The sequence below is a fragment of the Heloderma suspectum genome, chromosome 2, assembly GCF_057233095.1.
Source record: "Heloderma suspectum isolate Gila_16-S chromosome 2, 16-S_ref, whole genome shotgun sequence".
NCBI classification, from domain to species: domain Eukaryota; kingdom Metazoa; phylum Chordata; class Lepidosauria; order Squamata; family Helodermatidae; genus Heloderma; species Heloderma suspectum.
In genome coordinates this window covers 299,500,039-299,519,715 of record NC_139459.1, presented here as the reverse complement: position 1 = coordinate 299,519,715, position 19,677 = coordinate 299,500,039, and the positions used below count along the sequence as shown (strand labels likewise).

Below are 19,677 nucleotides of genomic sequence, written 5' to 3'. Positions count from 1 at the left end.
TACGAGTCCCCTGGACTGCAAGGAGGTCCAATCAGTCCATCCTAAAGGAAATCAACCCTGAGTGCTCATTGGAAGGACAGATACTGAAGCTGAAGCTGAAATATTTTGTCCACCTAATGCGAAGAGAAAACTCTCTGGAAAAGACCCTGATGCTGGGAAAGACTGAAGGCAAAAGGAGAAGGGGACGACAGAGGATGAGATGGCTAGATAGCATCACCAATGCAATGAATATGAACTTGAGCACACTCCGGGAGAGAGCGCAGTACAGGAAGGCCTGGCGTGCTATGTTCCATGGGGTCACGAAGAGTCGGACACGACTGAACGACTGAACAACAACAACAACAACAATCTGGAGGTGCCTGTCTCTTCAGAAGCTTTAATCAGCCTTGAGGGGGTGGTGCCACTGCACCTCATGCCTCACCACTGGTCTTTTCAGCTACTCTCCTCTCTCACCTGTTGTGGGGCAAAACTAGAATCCTGCTTACTGTAGGGCTTTGAAAGTGACAGGCAATTTCTGAATCCAATTCAAAGTGCTGGTTTTGGTTTTCACCTTTAAAGCCCTAAATGGCTTTGATCTTGATTATCTCAGGGAATGTTTCTTCCCATACGAGAGCCCCTCCAAGCATTTAAGATCTTCTGAGGATGTCCTGCCTGAGGTTCCATCTCATATACAGGCTAGATTAGTTTCTATAAGGAGCAGGGATTTCTCTGTGGCAGCCCCAATGCCCTGGAATGAGGTGCATTCAGCCTCTTGCTGTTGTCTTTTTGGAGAGAGTTTTTAATCTTTGATACTGCTTTCCCCTTTTCTTTTTTCTGTGGTGAGTCTCCTGCTGTTTATTAAGATCATTTAATCCATTGATGGATTTTATTTCTTTGATTTCTTTGATGTTTTATTGCTTTATTTTGTAAAGCACTATGAAATTTTATGAATTTTTAAAAATAAAATAAAATATCCTGGTTAACACCTGGTTACTCTGTTTGCAAAGCCCTGTAGGGAGTTTGCTTTGTTCTAGATTTATATTACAAAAAGGAAGGAGATAATTTGTATGTGATGCTTCCCCCAGTGTCAGGATGGAAACTGAGCCAATAGAACCCCAGAGCAGTTCTGATTCTGAGGAGGAACAGCAATCTGTGGGAGAGGAGTGCGCTCATCTCTCACAGGCACAGCAGCTGGCAGAGATTCCTCCTGCCAGCATTGCTGGGATAGATAGTGACCCTGGCAGCGAGAGAGCGCTGGAGGGGGGCTTGCTGGATGCTTGGTGCAGAAGCAGGGAGCGACGAGCGATAGAGGGCACGGAAAGGAGGCGTAGTGCTTGTTTGGTGCACAAGCACCAGTTGCGTCCCGAGGACCCAAGGGAAAGAGGGAGGAACTCTCCCTAGCCCATAAGTTCAGGGTCTGCAAGTGATTCTCCTTCAAACGGGGACCAACTGCCTAACCTGGAGCTTAGGCTACTCAGCTATCTTTCCCCAGTGCTGTTCCTTGCTTGGTCGCTGGTGGTTAGCATCTGAAAGAGTCATTAAGTTGTAAACGGAATAAAGCCTTGAAAAGGATCCTTTTCATCTGTGTCTTGAGTTGGCTATTGGAGTAGACTGTAAGAGGCAGCTAGGGTGCTCCTGACACCCAGCATATGGCCATATGAATGGGGAAAGCTTCACCTACCAATTAAGACCTTTCTCTTTTCCCAGGCATTTGGCAGCATATGATAAGTTTTAATTGATCCTGGATTGTCTTATGGTTATGGTTGTTTGCTTGAGATTGCTTGTTTAAAGTTGTTTTAGATATATGTTCTCTTGTGTATATTGTGTGTTCGTGTATTTTTTTGTAAATGGATTTTAATCTCTGTATACTGTATTTTTTAATGTTTTTAATCTTTGTAAACCTCCCAGAGAGCTTTGGCTATTGGGCAGTATAAAAATGTAATAAATAATAATAATAATAATAATAATAATAATAATAATACAGCTTGTCGTGGAGCTCTTAAATGCAGAACAGCCCTCTAGAAAGAAAGTTGGAAACCTTCCTAATCCGTAAGTTTCTTTCTATTTCTGAAGTTGTTCAGTTCATTTCCATACACTGAGGATAAGCCCTTATTCACACTTTCCTTAAACTATTGATTCAACTTTACCTTTTTTTGGAGACTTTGAAGATTAGGAATAGGTTCTTCTTCTTCTTCTTCTGTACAAGGACTATAAAATACATGGCTGTGTATTCATAGGTGACATGCATCTACCGTCTAAATCCATTGTTCCATATCAGTCCCTGCATGTTCTAACAGAAACGAAGTATCACATGTGGTGGTGGTGGTGGTGATGATGTCTTTATCCAGAATCTTTAATAAAAGGGAAACTTCTACATTCCATTAAATTCAATGTATATCTTTTCTCCAGTGTATGGAAATGAACTGAGCCATTTCAAGAACGGGAAGAAACATGCATCCTGAGATCTAATAGATCATCCAAATTGGTCCCAAATTGACTTGCAAAAATAGATTTGCAAAGCTTTTTGTTCAGAACAACTTTAGCATTGCAAAACTCAGAATAGAAAATGGAATAAATCATTTTATTCCTTTACAGACTTTTCCTGCTTAAAACATGCTGTTTTCAAACCAGGAAAAGATAATTAATATAAATGGATTCACCTGTCCGCTCTTCCCTTGCTGTTCTGTATTTTAGAAAGATGGTCTTGGTTAAGACACCATTAAAAAATGTAAAACTCAATCCCAGATTAAGTGAAGGGCTGGTATGGCATTGTCATTGATTTGGGGTTGTTGTTTTTTGCAGGGGGAGGGTAGTTAGCAAGATATGGCATGGTTGCAATTTCAAATACCCATCATTATTATCTTTATATTGTGCATTGCTTGCTCCCAGAGAGATAACTCAGAAATATACTAAGAAAATTAAAAAAACAGTTGGAAATTTGACTATTGTCTGTTGTTGGTAGATTTGTGAAAAAGTATCTCAGAACTGAAAAAATTGGTTTTAAGAACAATTAAGCTGCAATCCTATGCTCCACGGGAGGTCATCTCAGGGACCATAGGATACTTTGGATCTCCCAAGAATAATTATTCTTATTCTTATTATTTTACGGGTTGCCTTTCAGCCCAAATAGGGCCCCTAAATGTGGAGAGGTCCACTCTTGGAGGGGGTAGCCTGTCTCAGGTGCCCCCTCCTGTCCCCTACAGAAACCTCCATGCCTCTCTGACACTGGAGTTCTGTCATCGGTAGAAGCAAAAAGGAGGCGGATCAGGGGGCTGTCATGAGTGTCATTCCAGTCCCCAGATAGGTCCCCCAAATTGGGGAAAATGTACACTAGTTATGGAGCTGGCTTACATAATTTGCCTCCTATTGGAACCAATGGGAGGAAATTAATTAAGGGGGGGGTCGAAATGAAAAGGGAAGAACAAAATAAAACGTCTCTCCTCCCTCTGTTCTGCTCTGCTGGTGAAAACCTGCGAGGCCTTTGTATAAGGCGGTTCTTGTGCCTTCAGGCCTCCCTTCCCCACAGACTAGTGGGGCTGCTTTGTTAAAGAAACACTAAGTTCTTCTTCATGGTCTTGGCACAGAACACACATACAGCACTGATGCAGAAGAAAGTTCGGAACCGTCCAGAGCTGGGCTATAAAAATTTTGGTGGGAAACCACCAGCACATGCTCAAAGAGCATGGCTCAAGCCTTCCAATTTTCTTTTAATACTGCATATAAAAAACTTTAAACTGCCATCCTCATAACCTATACAGAGCATATCAGACTCGGTGATGTTTAAAAACAAAATAGGATGCTGGTACACCACCAAGCAGCTGCTTGATGCCCATAGTAAAAGTGCATTACTTCCCACCCCCAACTGACAATTGACTGGGAATGGAACAGAGAGTACATATATAAACTGTGACTTCCCCAGCAGTCAGAGTGAAGGGGAGAGGGTAGTCAATGGTGGCCAACTGTTACAGTTTCTTACCAAATGGACCACAAATAGGGCCTTTCTGATGTTTGGAAAACGGTGGTTGCCTGTCCTCAGGTTTCTGAGAAACTTATTTCATTGGTCTCTTCTCTAGCTTGAAAATCTAAGGTTAAAAGTTAGTTTTCAAATATGTTTTTATAAAAAGAAACCCCAGAGAACTACAGAATTAACATGGAAAATGTGTTCAACAACCTTAACTACTCTTCATTCATTAATACTTCCACATATTCATATTTTTATATAGGTTGATGCCTTGAGATTACGTTTAGAAGAAAAAGAAAGTTTTCTTAATAAAAAAACCAAACAACTGCAAGACCTCACGGAAGAAAAGGGAACTCTGGCTGGAGAAATTCGAGATATGAAAGACATGTTAGAAGTCAAAGAAAGAAAAATTAATGTCCTTCAAAAAAAGGTAAGTTTGTCATGACAAAACCATTTACCATTAGGTGATTGTAGCAGAAATATTTTACACAGAGGTGACAAGAGCAAGGAAAAGTAAGGAAGAACTTGGGAAGGAGACAGCTTCCTCATCTTGATTATTGATGACAAGAACACAAAGCGAAGTTTTTGGAAGTGAGAATGGAGAGAAAATAGTCTGATTTTTCCCATTTGCTTTTTCTTTGCAATTTCACCATCTATTGATTACTTCAAACATTGCTGTGTGTAGAGGTAAGGGATTGGACTGCTGGTTGCTGATGTCACAAGGGCACTGTAATGTACAATTTCAGATAGCCCTTGAAATCGTTGCCGTTTCTAAGGGCAGGGAGAGTTGAAGGGATTCCTCCAAGGTGAAAGGGTACAGGTCCACATACACAGCCTACCTTCAGCTTTCTGACAGTACCATTTTTCCTGCCTGTATCAGCATAGCAATTCAGGGGCAAGAGGCAGATTCGCCCTCTTAAGCATTATTTTCCTAAAGGATTTTATATGCCTGCAAACTTTGGGGATCCTCCAAGCCTGGAGTTACCTCCTTCTTGTTCTTCAGTAGCCCCATTTTGGCTGCATAGCTTATTAGATATCAATAGGTAAATATTGGTCTGATAGTCAGAAGTGTGTACATTTTTGTACAGAGTACATCTATTCCTGCATTCTTATCTCTAACTATGATGTGTGAGAGTGATTGATTTTTTTCATGTAAATGGAACCAAATAATTCTATCAGGAGTATTTTCTGCTCAGTTTTGAATTAGATTCTTTTTGCTGCCATTAATGTTCACAATATCAGTTGTGCTTAAAACATCTAATTGCATATATATGGAGAAAAAGCATTAGATCTGAAAATCAGGTTCTAATGAACAAATATAGACTCCTACTTCAATGTTCAAATTTGTCCCAGAGGGAATTCTAGCAGATTCCTGTATATGTTTTCTGTGATATTTGTAGAGAAATGTGCTCAAGAAATAGTGGAGAAGATGCAAAATGCAAACAAGCTTTGTATAGCTGAATCAGATTAATATGGGGCTTTGAAAACTAGCTTATTTTTCTAGAGTGAATTTTATCATCACAAACACAAGTTAATCCATGTTTTTACTCAAAAGTTGAAACAGAATTTTTCTGCAAATGTAATGGTTTAAATTGTATAGCAAGGATAAAAGATTAGAAAAAGAATTTGTGAAAAAACTCCCAGGTTTCCTATGTGGCCTTCAGGAGTGCATGATTTATTTCCTACAGATGGTGTGATAAATTCATTCAAAGATGATTTATCTGAAGAAAGTTTTAACTGAAACATTATCCTCTTTCCCCTCCAATTGTTTAAGTAAATTCATATCATTATACTATAAAGAAAATGTTCACTGTTTATTTTCCTTAGGTCTGGTGTGCAGTCCCCCAAGTTAGACATTCAGTAGTTTTCCATTTAATCTGCACTCTTTTTTTTTTTTTTAAAGCAGCATTAAAAAATTGGTCTCCTTACTGAGTCAATCCACATTTAGACTGATTATACAGCATGGCTTCCTTTTTGAAAGCTGTTTCCTCTTGGCTTTATCCAGAGGGCTGTCTCACCCTTTCCCCAGCACCCAGTAAATTATTCTGTCCTTTAGTCATTTCATAAAGTGGCACAGAGGCTTCCTTGTCTATTTAATGCTTTGACATACATTTTAGAAAATCTACTATATCCCATGGTTAAAATCATACAAGAACCTCTGTTACTTTATTGTTCCATTTTTGGAGAATCCCAAGATAATTTTTTGCCTAAACCTTCTGACCCCTCCCAAGTTCTGTCACAACTAACTTTAACACGTGTAGCAGTTGATTTTATTGAAAAAGATCCTGAAAAATAATAAGCCCAGGAGCAATACCTCCATTGTGGAAGATCTGCTTTGCATGCAGATATTCCTAGGTTCAAGCCTAGGCTTGTAGTTAAAGGGTCAGGTAGCGGATGATGGGAATGACCGCTGTCTGGGAACCTGGAGAACTATTGCCAGTCAGAGTGTACAGTCCTGGGCTAAATGGACCAGAGGTCTGACTTTGTATAAGCCAGGTGGTTCATGTGTCTCATCTTACGAGGTTTTTTTTCTGATTAGTCCTGTACAATTGGGACTTTTAGCTTTCTCTCTTCATGTGCTTACTTAATGCCATACTACTATGTAGTTCTTTCTGAGTTCTTCCCAATTGCGCAGTGGGGTAGAATCCCAGCAGGACTGTTTTATGATAGAAGGTGAGGATTCTTCCCAGTAAAAAATAGGACCTCCAAGCCAGCTTGACCACAGGAGTATGACAAATTTTAATGAGGAAACGCTAAAGAAGTTGAGTATGTTAAGTCTGGAGAAGCAACAAATAAAAGGTGATATGATATGCATTTGCAAATATTCGAAGGGCTGCTATATAGATTATGGAGCAAATCTGTTTTGTTTTCCATTGAGTAGGCCAAACCAATGGATTGAAATGACAAGAAAGCAGATCTCAACTAAAAATTAGGAAGAACTTCCTGACAGTATGAGTTGTTCAACAGTGAAACAGGTTAACTTAGAAAGTAGTTTTTAAGCAGAAGTTGACTGACCACCTCTCAAAGTTGCTAGACCAGAGGACTTCCTGCATTGGCAGGGGGTTAGATTTTAGACGGCCTTTGAGCTGCCATCCAACTCTATGATTCCATAATTGCTGAAAACCCTCTAGTCTGACACTGGCATGGTTCATTTGCAGTGAAAAAGGAAACAGTAAAGCTGGTATCCACTTTTATCATCATCATCATCATCTTATTATTATTATTATTATTATTATTATTATTACTACTATTATTAACCTAACAGAACAACACACTGCCATCACAAGGTAGTTCACAAAATAATAATAATAGTAATAATATATGATAACATATCCCAGTAGCCCACTAATTTCTAAGCAACATCAATATAATGTTTTAAAAGCAGAGTACATTAAAATTAACCATTCTTTGGCTAAAAAAGAGTCCCCTTCTAAGGCAGTAGTGTCACTGACTGAATCACCCTGGTTACTTCAAACTTAAGCTTGATTTATATATATTTATTTATTACATTTCTATACCACTCAATAGCCGAAGCTCTCTGGGCAGTTCACAAAAATTTGAGAAGAAAGCCAATATCTATAGCAGGATTGTTGTTGTTGTTGTTGTTGTTCAGTCGTTCAGTCGTGTCCGACTCTTCGTGACCCCATGGACCATAGCACGCCAGGCCTTCCTGTACTGCGCTCTCTCCCGGAGTGTGCTCAAGTTCATATTCATTGCATCGGTGATGCTATCTAGCCATCTCATTCTCTGTCGTCCCCTTCTCCTTTTGCCTTCAGTCTTTCCCAGCATCAGGGTCTTTTCCAGAGAGTTTTCTCTTCGCATTAGGTGGCCAAAATATTGGAGCTTCAGCTTCAGTATCTGTCCTTCCAATGAGCACTCAGGGTTTATTTCCTCTAGGATTGACTGATTGGACCTCCTTGTAGTCCAGGGGACTCGTAAGAGTCTTCTCCAGCACCACAGTTCGAAAGCATCGATTCTTCGGCGCTCAGCCTTCTTTATAGTCCAGCTCTCACAGCCATACATTACTACTGGGAAAACCATAGCTTTGATTAGACGGACCTTTGTCGGCAAGGTGATGTCTCTGCTTCTTACTATGCTGTCTAGGTTTGCCATAGCTTTCCTCCCAAGGAGCAAGCGTCTTTTAATTTCATGGCTACAGTCACCGTCTGCGGTGATCTTGGAGCCCAAGAAAGTAAAATCTGTCACTGCTTCCATTTCTTCCCCTTCTATATGCCAGGAAGTGATGGGGCCAGATGCCATGATCTTCGTTTTTTTAATGTTGAGTTTCAAACCAGGTTTTGCACTCTCCTCTTTCACCCTCAACAAGAGGCTCTTTAGATCCTCTTCGCTTTCTGCCATTAGGGTGGTATCGACTGCATATCGGAGGTTGTTGATAATTCTCCTGGCAATCTTAATTCCGACCTGTGATTGATCCAACCCAGCGTTTCTCATGATGTACTCTGCATATAAGTTAAATAAGCAGGGTGACAATATGCAGCCTTGTCGTACTCCTTTCCCAATTTTGAACCACTCGGTTGTTCCATGTCTGGTTTGTTTGTTTGTTTGTTTGTTTATTTATTTCATTTCTATACCGCCCAATAGCCGAAGCTCTCTGGTTCTTACTGTTGCTTCTTGACTCTGGTACAGGTTTCTCAGGAGACAGGTAAGGTGGTCTGGTACTTCCATCACTTTAAGAATTTGCAACATTTTGTTGTGATCCACACAATCAAAGGCTTTAGCGTAGTCAATGAAGCAGAAATAGACGTTTTTCTGGAATTCTCTTGCTTTCTCCATGATCCAGCGAACATTGGCGATTTGATCTCTAGTTCCTCTGCCTCTTCGAAACCCAGCTTGTACTTCCAGTAGTTCTCGGTTCGCATACTGCTGAAGCCTAGCTTGTAAGATTTTGAGCATCACCTTGCTGGCATGTGAAATGAGCGCAATTGTGCGGTAGTTTGAACACTCTTTGGCGTTGCCCTTCTTTGGAATTGGAATGTAAACTGACCTTTTCCAGTCTTGCGGCCATTGTTGAGTGTTCCAAATTTGTTGGCATATTGAATGCAGCACTTTAACAGCATCATCTTTTAGGATTTTAAATAGCTCAGCTGGAATACTGTCATCTCCGCTAACTTTGTTGTTACTAATGCTGGCTACACAAAATGCCAGACAAGGAGGAGGAATTGAGGGAGGAGTCTGATACTTCCCAGATGACTCTGTGAAGAAGAATGGGAAAATGGATTAGTGCATCTGTGCCCCATGATACACGAAAAGAGGAAGTGTCTTAGGCTGCAATTCTATACACACGTAGCTGGGAGTAAGCCCCACTGAACACAGGGGACTTACCTCTGAGGAAACATGCATAGGATTACACTGATAGTACATTTTCAATAAGTGAAAAGTGGTGGAATGAAAGGACAAGGGGGAAAATGGTGTGACCCTGAGGCCAAGAAGGGAATGTTAAATTATGTTAGTTAAATTATGGAAAGTGACAGAGATTATGACATTGACTGAAATTATTAACACTGGAGAAGTAAGAAACACAACTGAGACTTTTGGCACAAAATGGTTTCCTTTGTTGAGTTTATGATGAATAGGCACAATCTAGATTTGTTAAAACACAGACATTTTATCTATAATAAAAGCGGATGTGTGCCCGTCTGTTAGCACTATAGTGTCAAGACCATGAACTTAGACTTAGCATGCATACTAAGGGGGCTCTAGGTATGTGACCTCAGGCTATTTGTTTTTAAAACACAGTAATTAATTTTTACTCATTTAAATTTATCCCTGTGTTTGAAGCCTGCAGTGCCATCTTCAGTCACTAGATAGCAGACTTCCTTAACCAGCACATAGCTTTGCAATCAATAGAGTTTGAAGCCAGGAAGGAGTGTTCTGAAGGACAGAGTAATATGGCTTCTCCCTTCTCCTGTTGTGCAGCAGTCCACCCTCAGGGAAATGGAGTGGATAGACCCTTCCTTAGGGGCTATAGGGGTGCACCATGACAGGGGTGTGCCTGGGTGTCAAGAAGAAAAACAGGAACATGTCTCCGGTGCTGGTAAACAGTTCTCTTTATTGTTATTTGCAGTTCAATGCGTTTCAAAGAATCAGTCTCTCCTTCATCAGGAGCAATAAGATATCCTTCTAACTAGCATGCACAAATGAACCTTCCACCTTTTTCAAACAGCAGTCTATTTAAAAAAGCTGGAAGGTTCATTTGTGCATACTAGTTAAAAGAAAGACATCTCATTGCTGAAGATTATTGCTCCTGAGGAAGAAGAGATTAATTCTCTGAAACGTGTTGAGCTGTAAATAACAATGCAAAGAATTATTTCACCACCACTGGGGACATGTTCCTTTTCCTCAGCTATCAGGTGCTGTTTTCCCCCCTTTTCCTCTCTCACTCCACTGTGCCTAGGGGTGCCAGTGGCCCTGTCTTCAGCAAGACTGGATGGGCACAATGTGTTTGACTCTGTGAGCTGCGCATCGGCACGTTTGCTTCAAGGCTTCACTGGGTGAAACTCAGGGCTATTTCATACAGTGTGAAGCCAGGTTCGTTCACTCATATGATATAAATTAAGATGTTGACTATTTTTTTAGGCAGCATTGTTGAAATTAATAATGTATATATTTCTTATTCTTATATTCAGTTCCTACGTTGTGAAATTCTGTTTATGCATTTTCAGGCAAATGGCCTCAAAGTGAAAAGCCAGCCTTTTACTTGCCAGTTGGTACATCTGGCAAGTAAAACCATAAGCCTCAGGGATCACCATAGGCCTCAGGAAGCTATCCTTTTGGTTGCTGAAAGACCAAAAAGGATCTTAAGACAACTTTGAATAAATATTTTAGAGTACACCAAGGGTATACTTATCAATTCTAAAATATCTCCGAGAATGAGTTCTTATTTTCCTTAGAATGATGTATTCAGGTACACAGATGAGCTAGCATGCTAGCAGATGTCTGTGCAATGAGTTGACAATCATCTGTTCTTTTCACAATAAATATAGTGTTGTTTGTAACAAACATGAGAACACTGCCAGTGCTAGAGGTGTAGGATAGGAATGTACTCTATTTAGATTTCCCCCACTCCCCGATTATGTTGCCACAGGATAATAATAAACTCATGTTAATGTCAGAAGTGCAGTTCAATATTTCTTATAAAACCTGTGGCATCAGAATTTCATTTAATGCCATCACAACTTCGTCATGCTGCTTTAATGCTTTTGCATAACCTGGCTACTCTTCCATTTCATGTCTGCCAGTTTAGCAAGGCTGGTCCTCCCAGGAGGCAGGGTGGGTTCTCTGCCTCAGATTGTGGGGCAGGAGGAGTGGAGAATTGCATGCTCTCCCTCCGCAAGGATCCCTCTCCTGCAGGTGCTTCTGGGCAGGTACTCTGGAGAGCCTTGCTGGCTGCTCTCCACCTGCAGCATTTGCCATAGCGGGAGAGCGGAGCTGATGGGCCTCTCCAGAGCTGCTGCCTGGCACCACAAGAGTGAGTGCTCCAGGGAACCCTGCTGACTCGCTCTCCCACTGTGGCAAATGCTGCAGGTAGACAGCAACAAGTGGGGCTCTCCAGAGAAGCCACCCATCCTCTAGCTCACCCTAAGGATCCTTTCCGGGCAGTCCAGAGGGCAGGTGGGCTCTCTGAAGTGCTGTGTTGGCCAGAAAAAGCATTACAGGCAATCTCCAGGGACACCACTCCCACAGTGCCTGCCTCTGAGGAAGAATAAGGGAGCCAGGCATTTGGGTCTCTGGGGAGCCGTACCAACCACTTTTTATGGCCGACATTGCTCTTCAGAGAGTATCATCATCAGCAGTGATGGCGGTGGTGGTAGCAGCAGCAGCAACAACAATGTGGAGGTAGGTGGGAGATGCAGCTGGGAGACGTGAGACACGGCACTCGCTGGGGGGTGGAGTGGAGGGAGACATGGTGGAGATGCGCATGAGCTCTCCTGCCTCAGGCAGCTAGACAGCTTGCACTGGCCCTGCAGTTTAACATGAAAAAGGACAGTATCATTACCAGTATCACTAGATTCTGTGGCTGAAAACAAAGGATCGTCAGTGTTTTAGAATTATACTTTAAAAAATGATTATGCATATCAGCAACAAACATCAAATATGATTATTATTATTATTATTATTATTATTATTATTAAAATTTCCTAGACACCTTTCTTTAAAAAAAATACTCAAGGCGATATACAAATGAAAGCATACAAAAATTAAAACAATTCAAAACAGCTAATATGATTATCAGTGAAATACCACAACTCCATGAAACAACTAAAACATCAGTGACGACCATTAACAAATCAACTATACTACTATGCATTAAGGCGGGGGTGGGCAGAAGGTAGATTAGGATCTGTTGGTAAACTTTGGGGTGATTTGCAGTAGATCGGCAAGGATTTCTGCTTCCCAGTTGATTAACAATAATTAACAATTTTCCCACCTAAATTAGATTGTTGAAATGAAGAAAGCTTGGAGTAACCAGGAGTGGACTTTTGTGTGAGCTCAGTTCAATGCTGGTACTGGAAACAAATTCCTAGGCTCAGAAAATGTTCAGAGTCACCCTGTTCTTGGCTCTCATTGGTGGATCTTAAAAGGTTCCAGTAAAAAGCCAAATAGATCTGAGAAGCCTGAATTCCTCCCAATACATTAAGGAGCCCATCATATGCTGTCAAATATTTGGGAATAGAGAAAAGTCTTAACCTGCTGCTGAAAAGATGACAATATACAAATATAGCATTACATCCAAATATTAACAGGAGAAGTACGTAGCAACTTAATACATACCTATTACCTTCTCACTCAGACAGCAACCAAAACATCTATATGTCCAAGGTATACCCCATCCCCTTTCTTTAAGAACTGTATTTCTTTGAGACCCACCTCTTCTGGCAATGACCCTCTCATATTATTTTATTTATTTATTTCTATTTATTTACAGTATTTGTATACCACTCTATATCTAAAACAGATTTCGGAGAGGTGAACACAAAAGATAAAACAGCCAAATGAGAAAAAAGATTTTTTAAAAAACACATTAAAATTATGCTTTTTAAAATGAAAAACAGTGCCATGCCAATAGAAACTGTGACTGGTCAGTTAAGGAATGCATCTTGGAACAGTGCTGTTTTCAGGAGGCACTGGAAACAATGCAATGTTGGTGCCTGCCTGACCTCCAGGGGCAGGGAGTTCCAAAGAAAGGGGGCCACCACGCTGAATGCTTTTCTCCAGGTGGACTCCAGTCGGGCCATAGGTCCATGTGGAAGTACCAGGAGCAGGCCCTCCAATGACCTCAGTGACTGGGCAGGTTGGTAAGGGAGAAGGTGCTCTCTCAAGTATCCTGGTCCCAAGTTGTTTAGGGCTTTGTACATTAGTACTAAAACCTTAAAGCTGGCCCAGTAGCAGATAGGCAGCCAGTGCAGTTCCCTCAGAAAGGAGTTACATGATGGGCAGGGGCAGTTCCTGACAACAGCTGAGCTGCTGTGTACTGCACTAGCTCCAGCTTCCAGAGCAGCCTTAAGGGCAGCCCCGCATAGGGACATGGCAGTAATCCAGTCTTGAGGTTACTAGTGCCTGTACCACTGTGGCCAAGCTATCCCTGTCCTGGAGAGGCCATAGTTGGTGAACCAGCCGAAGCTGGTAAAGGCACTCTGAGCCGTCATGGCCACTTGGGCTTCCAGCTGCAGTGATGGATCTAGGAGTACCCCCAGACTACGGACCTGATCTTTCAGACGGAGTGCAACCCCATCCAGAATAGGCAATGAGTCTATGTCCTGGACTCAGGAACCACTCACCCACAGGGCTCCTCAGTATACCAGCGAGCAAAATAGGCTCCACAGCACTGGAGAGAGCACTCAACTGCATTCAAGTCAATGGCCCTCCGTATCTCACTGTTCCACAGTGTGGCTAGGCCCTCAACTGGATTGCCAGCTTTCTCCACTGGGAAATCCCCAAGAGCATTCAGAAATCCATCGGATTCCATCAGTCTCCTGGGGAAGACCATCCAAATGGGTTCCCCATCCCTGCAGGAGGGAAGTAATGCTGTGAGTTCAAATATCACCAGGGAATGATCGGACCATGACAATAGGGTTACTTGGACCTCCCTCTCCCCCTGCCCACCAATTTTTAGATCACTCATCTCACAGCTTGGAGCAAAAAACAAATCAAGGGTGTCTCCTACTTCATGTGTTGGGCTGATAACAAACAGACAGCCCCATGGTTGTCTTGAAGGGCATGAAGTCCCAAGCTGGAGCTCTAGAAACAGCCTCACCATGGAAGTTGAAGTCACCCAGAAGTTGAACCACCATCCTGGGTTCCTCCAACACCACACTTGAGACCATCTCCGCCAGCTCAGTCAGGGAGGCTGCTGGGCAACATGGTGGGCGGTACACCAGCAGCATCCCCAAACTGTCTCTATGGCCCAACACCAGGTGCAGCCCCTCAAGGCCTGCTCCAAGGTGGAGTGGTTTCCTGGTGATAGAGACAGAGGTTCTATGAACCACAGTGACTTCCCACCCCCGCCCTCCAACTTATATGGGTGCTGCACTGAGTACACAGGTGAGCAGAGCTGAGTCAGGTCAACCCCACCCAGGTCTCAGTAATACACATCAGATTGGCCTTCTCATCCACGATTAGGTTGTGGACGAGTGCGATCTCATTGTGGACTGACCTGGCATTAAATAGCAGCATGGTAGAGGGTCCTGAACCTCAACCCAAGAATAATTTTCAAATGAAGAATTACTGAATTTGTAGATTTATGAAAACATGCTATATCCTGAGTTTTTGCCACTTAGTGCTGAAATGTATATGTATACATGTGAAAATTTCTGAAAGCAGAGGATGTTCTCTTGGACTTTTTTGAACATAAGAAACTTGTGGAAATAGCTGTAGGCAGGTTTTTGTTTTGTTTTGTAGAGGATAGGAATGTGATAATAAAAAAGGATTAAAATACTACTCACTTTCACCTACAAAGCTTTCCATGTAAAATTATTATAGTTCCCATATTTAACAGCTAGAGGCTCATAACTAATGAATGACATATTGCCCTAACTTACAAGCCAATTAGAGTTTGCAGTAGATGTCATAAAACCATAGTTATAATGTAATGTTAGTATGCAAGGATTAAGCTGTATATGCTTGGTGGTACTGTCCTGCTCAGATTAAAATCAAAAGTATGTGGCCCAGATTCCAGCATACTTTTGCTTTGAGATTTAGAAGTATTCTAAAGTTAGTAAAATTATATCTGTATAGGATGCCCATCAGGTATGTAGTTTTAAAACCTGGATGGGGAGAGCAATCCTATGGCCCCTAGAAAGCATGGGGGGTGGGTGGGGTGGATACAATAGTTCTGATTCCTGGATACGAGGGCGGAGACAGCACTCCAACCTCAGGCCCAGGAGTCTAAGCTTCCCTACCCCTTCCAGCCATCGTGGAGAGAACTGTGTGGGCTGCCTCACTGAGTTCGCAAAAGTGACCTCAGAGAGGACAGAAAAGGGGACATTCTGTGGGCGGGGAGGAGACTGGGGAAGCAGGGATATGAGCCATCCCCAGACCACCTCAGCCTCCTTCTCTCGCCCTCTGCAGGGCCCTAGCTAGATGGACAAAAACACCTATCTAGTAGAAATGCAGAGCGGGAGAAGCGCAGAGGTGAAGATCGCCTCCGTGCTCCTCCTGCTCTGCATAGGATGCCCCTCAGCCTCCGAGTTTGGAGGCTGGCGGGTATCCCAATAGGATTGCGCCCTAAGCTGCTGAACAGTTTGGAGCAATGTTAACTTGGGTTTGAGGGCTGTTGAGCTGCTTGCTTGTACACATTTTGTAAAATATGAACTAGCTCTAGACTAATAAGGGAAATACCAGCTGTGAAGCATTCACAGAAAAATCTCCTCACGAAATTAGAAAGATAAAATGATCACTTGGTGACTTCATCATCATAGTGGAAATGAACATCTGAGCTGATGGTAGCAGTTTTAGAATTCTCTGGGGTTCTTGAAATGAAAGCTGTAAGAAGTAAGGACCCTGCAAGAAGACAATAGCAGTCGTAAGAAGAGTCATAGTAATGGAGGTAGGGCTTACTTAAAGGAACTTGTCTAGTTTTGTAATTGTGAGAGTAGAAAAGTGACTTGATTTTTGGGACAGTTCTTGCAAGCACTTTTGCTACTTTCAAAGTAAATGTTGAAATTGGTGACTATTCAGCGCAGCGATAAATAGCACCCCGATTCACCTTCAGAGCTGTGGGCATGTTAAATATGTGGCTAATTGCTGAAAATACCTTTCCTCACTTTACAGTTGCAAGAGTTGTTTTGGGTTATTAGCGGAACAAACGTGACAAGACAGATGTCCAGACAAATTGCATTTCTGATGTAGTCATCCAGCTTCCCAAGGCCGGAGGCTCCTACTGCTGCTTAGTTTAATGACAGATGTCCTCATCATTGAATATCCTTTCAGGGTAGCAAGGTCCATTCAAACCTTCTTAAAATGGCTATTTTAATCTGTAATTATTCAGTTGTGGAATGGTACAAATTGGTTAGTGATTTGGAACCTAGCTAATATAAAATCATATATAATTTAAAGTTTCTTGACTCCAACGCATTATATGATATTTATAACTATCTCACTTCTCAAACACCAGGATCTCATGCTACCAATGATGTTTCCTGGAAATAGACATTTTGGCATTCCAGAGTAACAGAACTAATTCAGCTGCGTTTAAATACAGGCTTGATCTGTTTCATGCTGAGAAATTGTTTTATCATCTACTGTAGTGTGTGCTAGAAAATGTGCCATTTCATTAATTACTGCAGCCACTCTCCAGTGTATCAGCTACTGGAGAGATCCTTAAACTCAAGATACCAGGGAATGAGAACAAAAAGAAAAGGCTTATCTCTCTTTTTTAATAGACAATATATTTATTTCAGGGGGAAATGTACAAAAGATTAATCTTACGGCTAAGCAGTGGCAAAGGGTAGCTGGAGCGGGATATGCCAAAAAGAATAATTTTGGCAAGTAAGTGGACTGTGCCCTATTAGACCTAAAGATGTAATTTACTATTGGTGGCTCACTGGGCAGGATGCTCTGACAGCTACAGCAGCAGCATGAGTGGCGCATGTCCTGTAACCCATCACTCATTGTTATGCCATTCTAAATCCTGGCTGCCACATTTTACCTTAGTAGGTTTGTGCCAGTATTGTGAGCTCTGTGATTTATATAGATGAATGACTTCCAGTTGCATTCCCTTTGTGCCCCATCCTTGCTCCAGCTATTTGTCTGCTGCAAAAGCAAATGTCACTGGGCAGAGCTCAAAATCTTGGGTATATCCTCAGAGAAGGACTTCTCACATATCCCACCCAAATGAATATCAGCAGGACATGGATAAAGGTCTCTTCCATAGATCATACTACCCCATTTATTCCTTAAGAATCATGCATTCAACTCACTTTTGTATTCCAACTAAAGTCTCCATTTACCTAGTGGTTTTTCTCTGTGTGTTTTGTTTTAATCATTCTTGGAAAAGCATTACACTTCACATCTCAGCATAGTAATTATTTCACAAAGGCTGAATGTTGCAAAGACTTGAGAAGAATATGTTTTTTAGAAGTTTTGCTATAATGATAAATGAGAGTCTTTTATTATCTGTATATTCCTTTCTTTACATTATGGTTGCCAGATGTAGACAGAACTTGCAGTCCAGTTTGGTCAGAGTGCTTTGATAATTTTCTTATTGCCCAGTTAATGTGTATGTATGTGGTTGCAGAACTGGAGATGGTATGTTTGTATGCTGGAGAGAAAGCCCATCTTCAGAAGAGAAACTGAAACTTAATCACTTCCTTTTAGTACACCTGAATGTAATTTAAATACTTAATCAGATTTAGTTCTAAGATCAAAGTGGGTTTGGTTGTATTCCGACATCCCATTCCAATTTGATTCTGAAAGTTGAGGAAAATAGCTCTTTGGCTGTCTTCCACTCAACCTGAAAGCTGGAGAATGCATCATTTTTTGTGTCTCCACTGCAACTGTGGCCACGTTCATATTTTTATTTGGTACATTTTTATTTGGCCCAACTATTGTATGACTTTTTTGGGAGTGTCCTTCTGCACTTAGAAAGGATTTATATTTGGTATTATCATAATAAACATAAAACCGCCAACATTTTAGTTGGAACTGTAAAGCTTTTCCTCTTTGGCTACAACCCTAAGCACATCTACTGGGGAGTAAGCTCCGTTGATAGCAATAAGACTTACTTCCAGATAAAGGTGCTTAGGACTGGGGTGTGAGCAAAGGATGAGTATTCCCAGATGCATAATGATGTTATCAGTGTGGGCCTCTTTTGGCCAGCTTCCTCACAGCAGTTCATTTTTGTGTTATGCTCCTGCTCTTCCTCATCTGAAGTCTGGCAACAGAAGCCAGGTCCCCAGAACAAGAGCTTTTCTTCCTTTGACTCCCTTCTTCTCTCTTGATGCTGTCTGCCCCAGAGCAGCTTTAACAACCTTGTAAAAATGTCAGCTGGCTTGAGGGCAGCTCCCTCTCTGTGGCTAGTACCCTTCTGGCATTCTTTTCATGTATTTCCTCATTGCTTTGAGGGCAATCAGTAGTCAGGCACTTTTCAGTAATGGGTATACCACATACCTGCCTCTCAGTCATTGTCTAACAGGCCAGAGTAGACTCTGTTCCTCAGTAGACTTCACTGTAAATAATAAGCGAACATCATTTTACATCTTTATAAATAGACATTAGAGGAAAATAATTACTGAATGATAAGGTGTGAAGGGAATATATACAAGCAGATATAAACATGTTATAGCCCTTCCCTTCCTGGACTATACTACTTCTAGAAAGGGTAGGCTTGAGTATTCGCCTACATAAAAAGATTCCCTGTATGTGGAAAGCTTCTGTATGAGAGTAGAAAGATTCCAGCATTGCCTTCCCCCTGATGTGCTAGCTTTCCATGGACAGCAAGTTCTTTCACAGGAGAACATTCAAATCTGCGATCTTTCACTTGCAATCTGAAACAGTCCAGTCCAAGGAGGACTGTGCCATGTAGTCTTTCTGGATGCTCCAGTTGTTAAAAAGTGCACAGATTGGGTAATGATGGCTATTAATGAATATAAATTTATTTATCTATAATACTTCTTAGTCTGCCTTTCAGTCACAAAAAATCCCCAAAGATGCTATCATCATAAAAAGGGTAGAATTGACACCCATTAAGAAAGTCTGAAATATAATAAAAAATATACCGTGGTTGATTATTCTGAATGCTTGAGCAACTTGCCCAGTTAGGGAATATTCTAGATTTCTAACAAGTCAGGAAGGGATAGGTCAAGCTCATATGTAGTAGGATTATGTACGCCGCCTTGGGCTCCTTAAATGAGGAAGAAAGGCGGGATAGAAATGTAATCAATCAATCAATCAATCAATCAATCAAACTTCTCCAAGAATCTTATCATGTCCTCAGATTGCACAAACTGAAAGAAAGCCATGCAAACATGGTAAGAGAAAGCCTTAGACACATCTAGTATTGCTCCTGAACTTGTGGTTCAGAATCATTGCTAGTACAAGGTCACAGTATGTGTGGTTCAGGGTCAGGTTATACACAAAACTGTGGTGAACCAACCTTCTTTCCTTCCTTCCTCCTGGTATTTTTGTATGTGCAACGATACTATTCTGAGCAATAAAAAGTATTGCACCTTCTCCAACAGAACTTACCAAAAATATATTTTAGAGACTGACTGTTTGCA

At 41.5% G+C, this 19,677-nt stretch overlaps 1 protein-coding gene across 1 annotated transcript in view; it reads left to right on the top strand.

The window, feature by feature from the left end:
• Positions 1–19,677, top strand: part of ERC2 (ELKS/RAB6-interacting/CAST family member 2) — a 705,044-nt gene that overhangs the window by 343,344 nt on the left and 342,023 nt on the right. Inside the window, exon 8 of the mRNA XM_084832475.1 lies at positions 4,203–4,370. Coding sequence (XP_084688601.1) covers positions 4,203–4,370 — 168 coding nt within the window. The remainder of the gene's footprint in view (positions 1–4,202; positions 4,371–19,677) is intronic.